The 15,768-nt window shown below is 40.2% G+C and overlaps 1 protein-coding gene across 3 annotated transcripts in view; it reads left to right on the top strand.

Moving 5' to 3' along the window:
• The first annotated feature begins 2,716 nt into the window (after nucleotides 1-2,716).
• Nucleotides 2,717-15,768, top strand: part of LOC112570249 (protein bark beetle-like) — a 73,555-nt gene continuing 60,503 nt past the window's right edge. Inside the window, exons 1-4 of one of the 3 annotated variants that reach the window (XM_025248617.1) lie at nucleotides 2,717-2,762; nucleotides 3,214-3,998; nucleotides 6,491-6,669; nucleotides 9,969-10,159. In XM_025248617.1, the coding sequence (XP_025104402.1) occupies nucleotides 3,573-3,998; nucleotides 6,491-6,669; nucleotides 9,969-10,159 (796 nt within the window). In that variant the 5' untranslated portion in view covers nucleotides 2,717-2,762; nucleotides 3,214-3,572. Of the gene's footprint in view, nucleotides 2,763-3,213; nucleotides 3,999-6,490; nucleotides 6,670-9,968; nucleotides 10,160-10,281; nucleotides 10,999-15,768 lie in introns of those variants that run through there. The other 2 variants (XM_025248619.1, XM_025248618.1) reach the window with 2 other exon arrangements.

Below are 15,768 nucleotides of genomic sequence, written 5' to 3'. Positions count from 1 at the left end.
GAAGAGACAAAATTAAATCCATCTGAGAACACAACCAATAACAAAAGTTCTCAGCCATAAACTTCTAGGTGTGACTATTGATAACAACATGCCTTAGTCTCAGCATATCCTAGCCATAAGCGAAACTATAGCAAAGAAAACCTATCTTCTATCAGACATTAAATACATGAAATAAATTTTGAAATTTTTCTGCACAACCTATTTTCAGTCGATCATTTCACTATTTGGGACTTTGCTGGCAGTGCTTTCATAAGACCCCTTGAGAGTGTGTGTTTAAGGCCAGCAACTAGGGCTATATAACGGCAACAAAAAGTAATCTTAACTTCAAAAGTTTAGGGACAAAACCTCCCAAGTTATATAACCATAACATTCTTTAAAAAGTCAACACAAGAAGTAAACAAAATGTAAAAAAGTGGGTAAAGCATAAAAAGGAGTGGTGAAGCAAAAAAAGGCCAACAACAAACCAAAAATAAAAAGAAAACAATTATCAGTACAAAATTTCTTAAATTTGATGGTAAAGTCCTATCCTCCTTAAAATTGTAAAGATTGCTGCTAATGGGACGGACCTGAACAAAAAAAAAAAAAAAGAATTTTCTGTAAAAAACTGCCAACAGATAGTCTGGAGCTCAGGACCAACAATCAAAATATGTAACACATTAAAATTTCCCCTACACCATGGACAAACGGGTGGTGGTTCACCTCGTAAGAGGTGTCCCTGTGTGGAATAGGTGTGTCCTAACTTTAATCTAGCAAGGACCACCTCCTCCCGCCTCACAGGATGGCACGAAGGAAGGTAGGCGGTCGGAAAGACAGGGAAGAGTGGCAGATAATTTATGTTGGCCCAGTGTGTCCCAGTGGAGTTGCCATAAAGACTAAACGTAGGCCGAGAAGAAAGGTTTACAGTTTGATGATACCAGTGACTGTAATTTGCCAGGGGACTGACATGCAGCCTTGGCAGCCTGGTCTGCTCGAACATTGCCTGAGATACTAGCCCAAATAAAAACAATGTCCTTGTTTCGATGAATGAGTTCTGCATGAATTTTATGAAACCGGACCACAAGCGGATGGTCAAAATCATTGGAAACGAGAGCTTGGAGGGCAGAAGGAGAGTCTGAAATAAAAAGTTGTGCTCCAAAGAGCGGTGAACATGCAAGGGTAGGAAAATAGTGTGTAGTTCCGCAGTGAAAATAGAACATCTGTATAGGGGGCCGGTAGTCCAGCGTTGTTAGTTTTGGCGGGATCTGCTGAGGCATAGCGAGAGAGGGTACTCGGCAGTGATTGGCTAGGATAAAACGGCTGATTGCCCAGACCAAAACGGAGGATCGCAAAAGTTTACCCTCCCGAGAGGTATATAAGGGCAGGGATGGAAAGAACAGCACGAGCACAGCAACTCCGATGGCAAAAGGGCACCAGCACCAGTAGACAACACCTGCGGCAAAAACAACGAACGGCAACCCTTCTCTCACTCCCTTCTCCTCCTTACCACCGTCACCTACCCTTTCCAAAGCCTTTCCCCTGCAAATCCCTGGCGCTCCTCCCCCATAGTGCGAAATCGCCTTGAGGTGGAAGCACTCTCCCTTTCAAGATCAACAACAACAAAGGGAGAGAACACAGACGTCGGCGGAGCAGAGAGAGATCACAGACATGTGGTAGAAGAGAGAAGAAACAGCTGGCGATGTGCCGTGGCCAGTGTACTAGCCTTTGCAATAAAGGGTCGCACACCTGTTTGAGTGCTGGACGTTTGTTGTCGTCACTATACGACCGCCACCACTCGGTTACACATCCATCCGCCAGTCGGACTAGCAGTTGGTTGCGGTTGTTAGGACTGAACTGCTGCCGCAGCGACTGGGCCACCACTTGGGACTTTGGAGCCATCTGTAAAGATAGAACAGAATCCAGTATAGCAATGTATATATTTTCCCGTTGCAAAATAAAGTCAGTGTTGACTGCTGTTGTCCCTGAACTCAGCTGCAGTTTTTCCTCTACATAAATGTGGAACTTCCGACGTAGTAAAGAGGAGAGAAAGGTGAGACTGGCACATGATTTGCCCTTTGATCCCCATCGACCGCCCTCGTCCTCCACCTCTCCATGAACTGCATGATTAGCTGACGACCCCTTCAGAGTCAGGGCTTGGTGTCTGGGGTTTTCTCGGGTTTCCTCCCCCTCCATCTTCTCCCATAATGCGAAATCACCTCAAGGTTGAAGCAATTTTAATTCCTACTAAAGAAACCAGCCTTTATAAGCGGCCGTAGCCCTCGATCAGATGATGGCGCTTTCCTGTAATACATGTAAGCCACGTAACATGTACTGAGAAACTCGTCGAGTGGAGGTCATCCTACAAGCAGAGGAAAAGTGTCCTGCAAATGTCATTTTATGAAAATTGTATTGTTACCTAACATTCATTGTTTTAATAAATAATAATAAAACAACAACAGACAGCCATTAGGGGAGCGGGGGCGCAAGGATCCTTAACGCCCAAAGGTAGAACCGCCATTGTGCATGGCCATGAGGGATCACTACAGAAGAAACAGTGTTTAATTACGACGAAAAATTCTCAAAAATCATAAAATGGCATGCCATTTTTCACTGTTGTAATGATATCGCAGATATTTATGTGCAAAATGTCTTCTTATCCGAAAGTAGCATGGACCAGTAAGAACCACAGCTCCGTTTTGGCCAAGAGTTACCGCCCATATAGCTCTCATCCAATCCTGAGATTAGTAGACTACACAGACTTCTTCCAGAGATTATAAAAGTTTGCGGTAGGCTCTAATTACACTTCGTTTTGAGAGCAAGAATTAAGTTTGTATTTTTTAAAAAAAGGACCTGTCGTCAGAGTGGAAATGTTTAACTTAAATTACATCACAGCGGCAATCCGGAACGTATCTCAAAAAATAACTTTTTTTTACAATCTTTAAATTATTTTAAAAACTTTTTTTGGAATTACTTTGATGATGTACTGTTATACTTTCATTGATACTTATTTTTCAAGCCCAGCTCTCCTGCTCACTATCATTAATCCTATACTGCCGCCGCAATGAGTAGAGGAAAGTGCGAATTGTGTGTATACTTTACGCACCAGTCACTGCACCTGATTTACAGCAGTAAACAATAAACGTATTAAAACCTCGAATATTAAAAAGGCGATACATTTTTAGTTCATTGGTCACTAAGGCAATGATTCTCTCCACGCTGTCCTTTGTTTTTTTGTAGCACACCTTGACAGCTAAAAATAGCCTTCAAGGCGACAAAGTGGAGACCCACCTGTGACACACTTGAATCGTTCCCGAGACTGTAAACGAGGCTGTCGTGTCGGTACTACTCCATGTTTCAAACAAGTACTAACGCGGAAATAGGAGAAATATAAGGCGTGTTGGACAAAACAGCTGTGGTTGATTTGAAATTCTAAGACGGAATCATGAAAATGATTTCAGACCTCAGGTAGTGAGGTAGAAAAGAATCGTAGAAAAAAAAGACCATGGATTTCATGAATTTAGCCTGGTGTTGCCAACTTTGAAAAAAGTCACTCGGAAGTCAACTTCCTGTCCCAGACAATAGTATCTCCATACTTTATGCCAAAACACGAGCGACCAGGTTCAGTTTTTAGTATCAAGTCGAAATTAAAAATGCCAGCAGTGCCTCTCACAATCTTGGCTGTTCTACTGGCTGTCAGATTGCCCGTCGATGAGGCCCAAGTTCCCGCGATTGTAGGTATTATCACTCCACCACCGCAGGTGGGAAACAAACCTACAGTGGCAAATGGTATTGTGTACTACCTAAACCATGTTCCTGATCACTGCAAAGACCCATATGTGACCAAGTATCCTTCTGGTGGTGTGGTCCAAGGAAAGAGGGCCCTGATGAAAAATGACAGTCCTCACCGTATCTATGGGAATATAGAAATTCCAGCAAGTGCTTGCCTGTATATAGAGCCAGGTACAGAACTCAGGTTTGGACCAGGCTATGGCATCATCGTGAACGGCACACTGATAGCCAGGGTATGTCAGTTTTTTTGCAAATACACCTTAACTAAGCTAACTACAATCCAAAAAGTAAATATTGGCTTACCACTAAATTATAATACTGTTTGAAATACATCAGCATTCAAAATATTTATTTTCTTATTTGAAAGATATGAAAAATCAAGTTTCTAGGTTAATTAGAAATGAAATTATGTTTTTGAAAATTTTTGAATTTTGGAACCATTTCAAGAACGATGATTCGCTTAATTTTTCAATGACTGTGGCAAATAGCTGAAATGTTTATTTGGGTTAAATATTCCTCATGACAGCATATAAGAATTTAATCACATTTTTTTCCAGCAGCATTCAACATTCAAAGAAAATGCCATGTAAACTTAAAAGTTGAAAAAATGTTTAATTTTTGCAAGTTTTCTTATTTCTTATCACATGCCACAAACATAAACATTAATAACTTCTCTTCTAATTGATCTACAGCCATGGTATCAATGGAGAAAAGTTGTTGAGAACTATTGACCAGTATCATTTTCAAAACTGTTTTCTTTGCATGTTTTGCAATATTGTTGAGTGTATTATAGTGCATTAAAGAAAACATTGCAGTTCACATCACTTCGAAGTAAACTTTTTTCACACTGACATACATTTGTTTAATTTAAAAAAGTGTCATGCAGTCAAGATTATGTAAAGACTAATAATGTTTGCTAGAGAAAGTTACTATCATTTAGATGAAGTAACAAGATTATGCAAAGTTTACACCAGAATGGCTGATAGCTGAATAAGATTATTGAACTTGGACGGATCAACTTAACTGAGCTGTAGCTATGGAGCTATGTTCATATCTGCAGGTGTGAACTCTGTAGAACAAGCTAAGTGACAAAAATTAACTATACAGTTATTTTGTATCATTAAAGTTAACTGCTTGATGGTAGTTTTACAACAAGCAAATCCAAGGTTATAAGTACAGAACAAAAATTCTAAAAGTAAAATAAAGGTATAGTGGGTATGGCAAAATTGATGATTCTCAGCATATTAATAAATTGAAGTTTTGGTTTATTTTTGTCATTCAGATTTTGAGAACTATAGACATGACAAAAAAATGTGTTGATTCTCTGGGTTTTACCATAAATCAGTCCCAGGTAAAATGTTAGTCCCCCACCCATGGATACTGAGCATAAGAGAACACAAGGTTTTGCATGATACAAGAAAGAATGAAAAAAATATCCAACTGTATTGTAGTTTTTACTACTTATTGTGTAATTTTCAACTTAGATTCATCCAAAACTAATGTACAATTTTATCCTTTTAAGTCAAAAAGCAAAAGCACAAGGTACTATGTTTTTTGCTGCACTCTTGTTGAAAATGTCGGTGTAAGTACAAATTGCTCTTTGGATTATGTTCCTATATAAAGTGCATTTACAAATCAACACTTGATCCCCTAAAAATTGTAAAAAGTTGTTATACTAATATAGTAAAATCTTTTTATTAAGAGCTTTCTGATTATGACCCATCATAATTATGACTCAGATTTTATGACTCAAGCGTAAGCAAGCTTTCAAAACACCCAGAAATACCTCAGGCAGACTGGGCTGCTTTACACTTATAGAAATCGCATACAGATGATTTTAGTACCACCTTCTTGATGTAAAGCCATGGAAGCTTAAAATGATGTGTGTTGAGTTGACCAGTTGATATTGTCTGACTACATGAACAAGCATTATCGAAACCTATACTATTTCAAAATTTCTTAAATTTTAAGGTACTTTATTAGAGGGTAGCCTGAGTGTAAAATTGTCTTCAAGATATTAATTCTGAAACTCTGATTGTTTACCTCGTTTTTATGTTAACTATATCAGGAAAAGAGGCCAATAACACTTTTGGTAATGTCACAAAAAATATTTAGGTTAAGTTAGTCCCATAACCTATTAGAGGATTGAGGTGCTAGAGCCCAACTTTATTAAGGGTAGGGCCAGCTTCTATGAGGGTGGTGCTCATCTTCTGTCCCACATAGCCTTACCTTTGTCAACCTACTACACAGTCAGGTACAGTCAATGGTGTCACTTGGGTATTGACCTGGAAAATGTGCATTCCCTTTGTGTGCATGGACATTGCTGCTCTGCCCACTAGGATATTCCTCCACATCCCCCAGGTGTCACAAAAAAAAAGTAAGATTGCTATTATGGCATTGCCTTACGTTTAAAATTGTGACAACTAAATGCAGCCTTCCAATGAAATTCAAGATTTTGGGAAACCTTCATGCTTTTCAAAAAAGCTAACTTAAGAAAACTCAATAAATATACTTTCGTGACCTATTGTTAAAATGCTAAACTCTAAGATAAGATAAGATAGGACTTTATTTGTCCCAGAGTGCAATTCTGGCAACTCTGTTAACATTTCAGCAACTGGAAGGATTGGAGGAAGAAGTCCAATAAGCTGTTTGTTGTTTCAGTGAAAGAAACTTCCTGGCGCATATATCCACAATGATAAAAAGATTTTGTTCTTGATCTTAACAGGGCAGTGATGAGCAAGGAGGTCGCATTATCATGACCAAGGACCAAGGGGAAGACACTGGCAAACCAAGTGGTGATTGGAAGTATGATGCTCGCCTCTCAAGTGGCAACACTACACAGGATGGTCGTCTTGATCTCTTTTACCAAGGAAAATGGAGAGCCATCTGTACAAACTACCAAAAGCAAGTACAAGAGCAGATTGCCCCTAAAACTTTGGACCAGACTTGTCCTAGGCAGGAGGCTGGTGTGACCCACACCAATCAACAGGCTTGTCCTGCATTGCCCTAGCTTTGCTAGAAGGTTGCGGCTGGAGTCAATCTGGTCTTCATGCTCGGAAGGCCAGGGTATATTCCTAGTGAATCCCTGGTGCAACCCTGCCGGAAATACCTTAAGTGGTACCGCTCGGTTGCATCCCCTTGTTGGACTCCATGATGCCCTGACCTTGCCGGTATGTCAGAATTTGACATCCCAGGGGGTCAGAGCGGTGCAGAGAGTCATCCTGAAGAAGGACGAGGAATCTGTCTCTACAAATACACTTTTCTTAACTTTCTGTTTGCCCAAATTACCCAACTTCTTTGAGGTTGGGTATTTACGGGTTAAAGTCTCTCTGTATGTACCTTCACCGTTGCACTGCTTCAACTGTCAGTTATGGTCATGGGGCTAGCTTCTGCAAGTCCTAAGCTCGCTGCAGCGGTACAAGCCATGCTGCAGCTGATTGTTCTTTAAGCGCCAAATGTCCCCTCCAACCTGCATTGTGGCTTCAGAAAATGCCACAGCTCCCTAGACCGTTTGGTCCGTTTTGAATCTTTGTCAGGGATGCGTTTGTCGGCAAAGAACATATTTTAGGGGTGTTTTTTTATTTGGAGAAGGCTTAATACACTACCTGGAAGCAAGGTATTTTGTTGGACCATCATGCCCTTGGCTTCCGGGGTCGTATGCCATTCTTCATCAAGAATTTTCTTTTGCGTCTCCTTTTTTCAAGTGAGAGTGGGGTCTATCCTGTCTGATCCTCAGGAACAGGAAATGGGCGTTCCTCGGGGCAGCATTCTTTCTCCAACTCTTTTCAACATCAGAATAGACTCAATCTTGAAATCTGTCTGTCCAGGTTTGGAGGCCTCATAGATGACTTTTCTCTCTGCATTCGAGGTCGATTCCTACCATGCCTCGAACGCCGGCTACAACTGTGCGTTAATGCTGTAGAAAGATGGGTGACAGAAAACGGCTTAAAATTTTCTCATACAAAGTCAGTATGCATTCACTTTTGCAAACTGATAGGTATGATTTCAAACCCATTTATTTCTGTCAATGGCACGGTACTGAAAGTGGTCCAGGAAGTAAAATTCCTTGGGGTCATCTTTGGCCGTAAACTGTCTTTTCTGTCACATATGAAATCTCTACGCCTTTCTTGTCAGAAAGCCTTGGATATTCTTAGAGTAGTTGACCATAGCAGCTGGGGGGACACGGACCGCACGGTCCTGCTTCGTCTGTATCGTGCTCTGGTCCAAGCTAGATTATGGATCCATCATCAGTGGCTCTACTCGAGAGTCCTACCTCAAAATTCTTATGGTTTAACTTATCAAAATTCATGCAGCTTTTATTCATCGCAATAAGGACATTGTTTTCATTTGGGCCTTTGGCCATTCTGATATTATTGGCAAAGTCAAAGGGGACCAAGTCGACAAGGCCGCTTTCCAATCTCTTGGTCAGTTGAAATCACTAATATTATCTGTTTGCAAGTCACAGGCTACGTTCAGTTCCTGTGGCAATGCCACTGGGACATTGGTACAAAACTAGCTACACGCCACTCTTCCCTGTCTTTCTGATCATCTACCTTCATGCCCTCTTCCGATTCTTTACTGTGGGCATAGGTCAACATCTAAAAATATTAGTTTCTATTCTGCTAAAATAAATATAACTATAAAAATGTAATGTATTACTGATGTAATATTTAAAGATTATGGAGAATTTGCATTTTTCTTCATGAATACTCTTTAATTTGTAATCATACTGAAAAGAGATATCTGAAGTGAGATAATGTCATTTATGCAAGGCATAGCATTTGATGTTTAATCTACTCCAGCAAAAGACAACACTTTTAGTTGGAACAAATCACATAATATAGTCCAGAATGCTACATCACAGGTTCTAAAATATTCAATGTGAGTACTGTGCAGGAAGTTGCAAATTCACTATGGGAATGTATCCACCTTATATATCTGTGATCAAAGAAAAGTAAATCCTGTGAGCAAAATGGTTTTACCATCAAATATAATTTTTTTTTTTGGCATCCTGTGTTTGTTAGGGAAAATGTTGATATCTTCCACTTGAGATAAATAGTTTATTGCATCATGAACCATGTTCCACGTGGGCAGAACCAATTGCTTTGATTAAGAAAGGATGTGGTGAATTGGTTACATGATGCATGATAGATAAGGTATGAGGGCTGGTAGTAATAGTAAAGTGAGACAATTTCTCAGTGTTTCAATAAGTTTAAGAAACCAAGAAGATAAAACATGACATGTAGTGACTTGCTAATTTTATTAGGAACCCACAACAGTAAAGTTATAGACTTTATCAACTGTCAAAACCTGCACTGTACAGAAATAGTTTATGTATTACAGAACTGCCACCACCAATTGGTGCAACTTACCTTGTAGTGGTGTGGTGGCTTGCATGCCTTGTCGATCCACAGAGCTATGTCGGCGGGAGCCTTGTGCTCCTGGCAGGTCTAACCAAGCCGAACAGGTCTTTCATGGGAGAGGCCATACTAAAAGGTTGCACCCTGGCCCTCCAGATTGGGGGTTTTGCTTTGGGCTAACAACCCCCTCATGTAAAAACAAAAGCTATTACAGAAACTGCAACAATATCACAACAAAGACCTGGTTGGGAAGATTGCTCTCTAGAAGAGCTTATGACACATGCTGGTGAAAGCCTTGGGGAAGCCAGCTTGCCGACCAAGGCAAGAACCAGGATAGGGACCTGGAACAAACTGGGTTCGCTGGCGAGGTGTTGTTGCGGCCCTATGGTCCTCAGAGGAACAAGAAGGAATAAACTAAACTACTACAGAACTGACTCATCTATGGATGTTGTCCAAAGACTTTTGTACAACAGTTCCTTGTGTTGGGTTTTACAGTTAGCAGTGCAGGCATATGGATCTCATTTGGCCTTATAGAAGATAAATTCTTGGACCCCAAATTAGTAATTAACTACTATACGGCAGATAAATGACAAATACCTGATCTCAACTCTCAAATAAATCTAGGAAGAAGCATAATCTTAGTGCCTTGTTTCCCTGTACAGAATGTTTCCTTGCAGAAGGTAGAAGAGCTTTGAAATAGGTAGAGTGATAAAAACATTATTTAACAAAGACATCATGTGACTTGCAGATGATTTGGGTAAATTATAGATTTCTCTATGGTTAACAGATAATCAGAATATATTATGCTCTTATTAATTGGTTTCATTTGTTTGTCTATTTCAGTTTCACTATAGAGGATGTAAATGTCACCTGCAGACATTTGGGGTTTTTGAAAGGAAATTTCACCTACCACTCTTTTTCCCGCAATCTTACCAATTACATTCTGTGGGAGAAACCAGACTGCCATGGCAATGAGAACAGCCTTTTTGACTGCCCTGGAGCGTCAAAAATCAGAATTGGAACTCATATTTGTGGCAAGTTTATTGAGTTTTTCTAATAGGCATACATTTATTTTAAACCAGTGGTTCTTAACCTTGTTTGAGGTACCGAAGCCACAAGTTTCATATGTACATTCACTGAACCCTTCTTTAGTGTCATCACGAATTGCGGGTGTGTCTTGACCTCCGTGGCGGAGGCTCCGCCGAGTTCCTGAGGCTGACTCACCGAACCCCTAGGGTTCGATCGAACCCCAGTTAAGAACCACTGTTTTAAACATATTTGATGGCAGTGCGATACTGAACTAAGCAAGTTTAAGCTTGAAAATGAACTTATCCATAGCACTGACACCAACACAAATTCAATGATAATCTCTGGTGAGAGGGTTGGGTGAGTTAAAAAAAAAGCTTAAAAACCTAGTGACAGCTCGTTTCGTATGAAAAATCGCCTTGTACTCAATATTAACAGCAAACTACACACAACAGTCAACATCATGATAAACTTTGAACCATTTATTTGCCTTACGCAGACCAGTTATTACAAGATTATAACTAAATGTGTGTTTTATGTGCTTAAATCAAGTTAAATCTGTACTTTTCTATGCGTGGAGAGGCTGCCATTTGAAAACTAGAGTCATGTGCCACTTCCTGACTGGATGTACTTCTTGTGACATCATCCTTAGGATGGCTTTACTGCTTACTTGCGTGCTTTCATCTCTTTCATACAACAATATGGCTTAGCCATATGAAGATGAGCCCTTAGCGTCAAACTACGATCTAGGAATAACGTGGTCAGAATCTTGCGATGAATACGATTGTCTATAGTAAGAAGAAACAGAGACGACCGATGATGCACCATCAGCAACAGAAACGGAAAGGTAAACAAAAAGGCACATTAAAAAATAATTTGGTCTTTAAATCTACAAAACTTTCCTCCTCAAAACTCATGCTCTTGGAAACTGTTCAAATGTCTGTTCCTTAGGCTCAAAACAGTTATTTTAAATTTTGTTTTCATTATACCATATGCAATAGCCCATGTTATGTATGTGTGATTGTTAGGCCCTAGAAAATAGTATTATGACCCTCACTTTTAAAAAGTACACATGCTCTTCTTTTTTATCTAGCAAATTCACCTGCTGTGAAGAGTTAAATTTTATTGTGTCTGTGGAGGTGACCAGTAGTGGAGAAAATTTATGCTTAGTGTGCTATAGATGATTAACTAAGCAAAACCAAAGAGAAAAAAAGTTTGCAGATAGTGGGAAAATCAAATCAAAGGCAAACAAGATACATATTTATACATATATTTAATACAGGAACACTTATATAACAAATGCATTTTTAATTCAACAAATTAACATCAGTAACGCCACAAAGTGGAAAAGTAAACACAGTTTAGAAAAAAGTTTCAAAATTAAATGTCAATCAAACAGACACAGAGATGAGCATGCAGGGATTAGAAACAATTCACTATCCATAGATCTATGAAGAAAGGGTTTCCCTTCAGTACGTCTTGGGCGGTGGGATACAATAATTGTAGCTTTGTCTGCAAATTCAGCAATCTGGCTTTATGGAGGTGGGACTGATGCCACATACTCTGCCTGGTGTAATTTTGCCTTGGCATATTTTGGACACTGTTGTCGTAGAAATGCTACTTCTGCCTTTAGTTCAATGATGTAGCATTGTCGAGGGAAAAAAAAAATCCAGCGAAGCAAAGTGTTTGGAATAATTATGATGCACCCAGGTTTAAACATGTAAAGGTGTCTTGCTTGTTAAACTGATAATCTAAAGTTTCTAAACTAAAAAATGGGTTTAAATAAAAGATCAGAATAATGCAAACTCTTTTCGGTATTCTTAAGGAAATAAATCCTTTCTTAGTCTGGCATATGCTCTCCCTCTTTATAAATTTACATACCTGTCAGTGATGCTAACATCCTATTAAACGATAAACTTTGGCCAACATTTGAACTTTAGCAGTGTTAAGTTGAAACCAAAAAATATGATTGATGAAGATAAATCTAAAAGTGTACCTTATTTTGTAAGGGAAGCTGCTATATGCATGTGTGATTAAAAATTTAAATTATTTGCCTTATTTCCTTGAAGACTTATGCTAGTACAAAATAATTCTTACATCTTAGTTGATCTTCTTTAATTGGCTTGATAACTGGGACACCTTTTGTTCCATGTAGTCTTGCTTTTTTCCACTGAAGTTCACTATCACTATTGGTTGCATGTTGGTGGCTTGCATTTTCATTGAAAGGCATAGCCACAAAAAGACTGTAAATAATAAAATATGCAATAATTTAAAATATTCATTAATTTTTACTGGCAGAAATGTAGGTGAATTTGTGAGTGGTGTGATAGGCTGCTGATAAATTATAAACCAATGATAAAAAAATCCAATACTTTGCTTGCATGACTGGGTATGCTAAACCATTAAGCTTTGGTGTGAAGTGACACACAACAGCAAAATATGCTGTTTGTGCATCAGGAGAAAGTATCCCAAGGTCTCGTAGAAGACACGTGTTCTTGATAATTCCTTCCAGAATTCTGTGCTGAGAAGTACCTGTAAAATAATTTAATAAAAGAATCAGCTGAATTGAGTCTTGCACCATAATATTCCTTACGTTTTTAATACCATGAATGGTTAGAAAATTATAGCTTAGAAAACATGTTCTAGAGCAGACCTGGGCAAACGCCGGCCCGCCTCCTGTCTCTGACCGGCCCGCCCGCTGGCCGCCCACCAGTAAATATACTATATATACAGTATTGGGTAAAACTGAGTTAACTATATTAGTCCGGCCCTCTAGAACCATCCCAGTTTCTCATCCGGCCCTCTAGAACCATTCCAGTTTCTCATCCGGCCCCTTGGGAAAATTAATTGCCCACCCCTGCTCTAGAGTCTAGACAAAGATTTTGTACAATTCCAGTTTTTGTAAATAATGCATACCATTTTTAATCCAAACTCTAGGATCAAGTTGATCATGCTGGCGTGGAGTTCCACCATGCCGTTCATGAGTGTCAGCTACGGTACACGGACTTTTCGCCGACGGACGTTTCGCCGCCGGACGTTTCGGAGCCGGACGTTTTGTCGACTGGACGTTTCGCCGATGGACGTTTCGGAGTCGGACGTTTTGCCGACTGGCTTTTCGCCGCCGGACGTTTCGGCGCGGGGCACTTCATTTCGGCATTTCACGCGGGACCTTTAGCCGAAGTCAAGTGTGGGACGCCCCTTAGCTCACACATTTCTCTCGCCATTGTATCAATGTATCAGTGAACTCTCTCTCACTATCCCTCCTCATGTGAACCGTTAGCTCACACATTTCTCTCGCCATTGTATCAATGTTTTTTCTCAAAGCTGTTGCACATAATCTGTGACAATCAAAGTGAACTGTCTGTGAAGTCTGTGTGTAAAATTTGTTTGAAATAAAGAATTATTGTGTAATCTAGTAGTTACTTTCATTCTTTGAGAAGTAAGTAAGCTCTCTCTCTCTCTCTCTCTGACATAATGCGGCGAAACGTCCGGCGGCGAAAAGGCAGTCGGCAAAACGTCCGACTCCGAAACGTCCAGCGGCGAAACGTCCAGTCGACAAAACGTCCGGCTCCGAAACGTCCGGCGGAGAAACGTCCGTCGGCAAAACGTCCGCACACGGTCAGCTACATGGTTCAGCATTGAAAGACATTTGTCTGCAACAATCTGAGGTCTTTTGGCCCCATCAGTGTTGATGTAGAGCAGTGATGTCCAACCTTTTTCGGCCTGCGGGCCATATCCATTTCGGACAGCCGTGTCGCGGGCCACTTCACCGCAAAAATACAAAAAGGAAAAAAAAAAATAGAGCAGATACCATTTTTTATTAGAAACAAGTTGTACTTACCATTAATTATGTAGTAATTAGTGGGATATTTGAAGTTGTTTTCCCGAAACCAACTTCTGAATGTCCGGCCTCATCGTAGAGACACCAAGTCGGAGCACTGAATCGAAATGTTCGTCCATCGAAAAAAAGATTGAGAGACGCCCGTACGTGGGGATAAATACTTCTTCTTCCCTTTTTTTTTTCGTTTTTTTAAGGTCTTCTTTTATTACTAACATGCCGATTTCCTGCACTGTGGGCAGAAGTTTCGCGGGCCGGATAAGGCCCGCGGGCCGTAGGTTGTGCATCCCTGATGTAGAGCATTAGTAGAGACGTCTGGATATACTCATGGACCGAACTGCCAGACATGCATTTCGTTTGGACTTTCCTGCTTTTTAAATTTTTTTCTGTATACCTGATGAAAATTTATTGTATTTCAATAAAAGGCATTCCTTTTGGAATTTCCTGCTGCTTCAATTTTTTTCTTTATACCTGATGAACAAATCATTTAATTTTAATAAAAGACATTTACTTATGTGTCTAATCAGCATCATCTATTTGAATGAAAACAAATTTACAATTCTGAATAAATTGCAATTTAAATGAAGTACACCCCACATGTTACTATTATAATATTTAAGGTGGGTGGGTGGGGTGGAATCATACCTTTTGCCACACGCCAAATATTAAATAAATGATGAGCTATGCTTTTATCCACACCATCCTTCAAATTGTCAGATATTTTTTTTTTTAATACTGACATGTCTCTCCCAAGATCTGCTATAGGCACTTTAAAGCAAAGTATTTTATAAGCATCAATATTTATTATAATGAGTGCACCAATATCCTCAAGCCCATGCTCGACTATTATTCGCTGATTTCTCTTCGGCCTTTAACACTATCCAGCCACATATCCTAGCTCGAAGACTCCTCGACGAGTTTTCCCTTGATCATCAGCTAGTGTCATGGATAATTCACTTTTTGGTCGACAGGCAGCAACGAGTTCTTGTCAATGGCACTTTTTCCGACTTAACCACCACATGCACCGGCTCACCTCAGGGATGTGTTCTATCCCCGCTTCTGTTTATCCTGTATACCAACAGTTGTCGCAGTAGTCATGAGGGTCACTATCTTGTCAAATTCTCTGATGACACTGCACTGCTGTCTCTCCTTAGCGGGCCGGTGCACACTCACGGTGATGCTTTGGAAGAATTCATTGTTTGGTGCGATGACAACTTTCTAGAACTTAATGTGAGTAAGACGAAGGAGATTGTCTTTGATTTCCGTCGGAATTCTCCACCGTGTCCCGTCTGTGTCATCCATGACAAGGAGATGGAAATTGTTTCTGCTTTTAAATACCTGGGCACCATCTTCGATAGGCGACTTTGCTGGGATGTCAACACTCAATCTGTCGTGAAGAAGGCTCAACAACGCCTCTTCCTCCTACGGAAGCTGAGGTCTTTCTCTGTCTCCCCCCAATTTCTTCAGCTTTTCTACAGATCACATATTGAGAGCGTGCTGTCCTTCTCGTTCATCTGTTTCTATAATAGTTTATCGGTGAAGGACAAGAGCAGCCTACATCGTGTGGTATCCACCTGCTCCAAAGTCGTTGGATCCACCCAGAGTTCTCTTCAGGATCTGTATAACAGGAGGACTCTTCTGAAAGTGTCTGCCATCCTTCGTGATGACAGGCATGCTCTGTCGGGTGAACTTGTCTAGCTCCCATCAGGTCGCCGATATAGTATGCCTGCATGCAGGACAAACCGACTGCGGCTGTCTTTTGTTGCTTCAGCCGTCAGA

Source organism: Pomacea canaliculata, linkage group LG8, assembly GCF_003073045.1.
Source record: "Pomacea canaliculata isolate SZHN2017 linkage group LG8, ASM307304v1, whole genome shotgun sequence".
In the NCBI taxonomy this organism is placed as follows: domain Eukaryota; kingdom Metazoa; phylum Mollusca; class Gastropoda; order Architaenioglossa; family Ampullariidae; genus Pomacea; species Pomacea canaliculata.
This window is presented reverse-complemented; position numbering and strand designations above follow the sequence as displayed.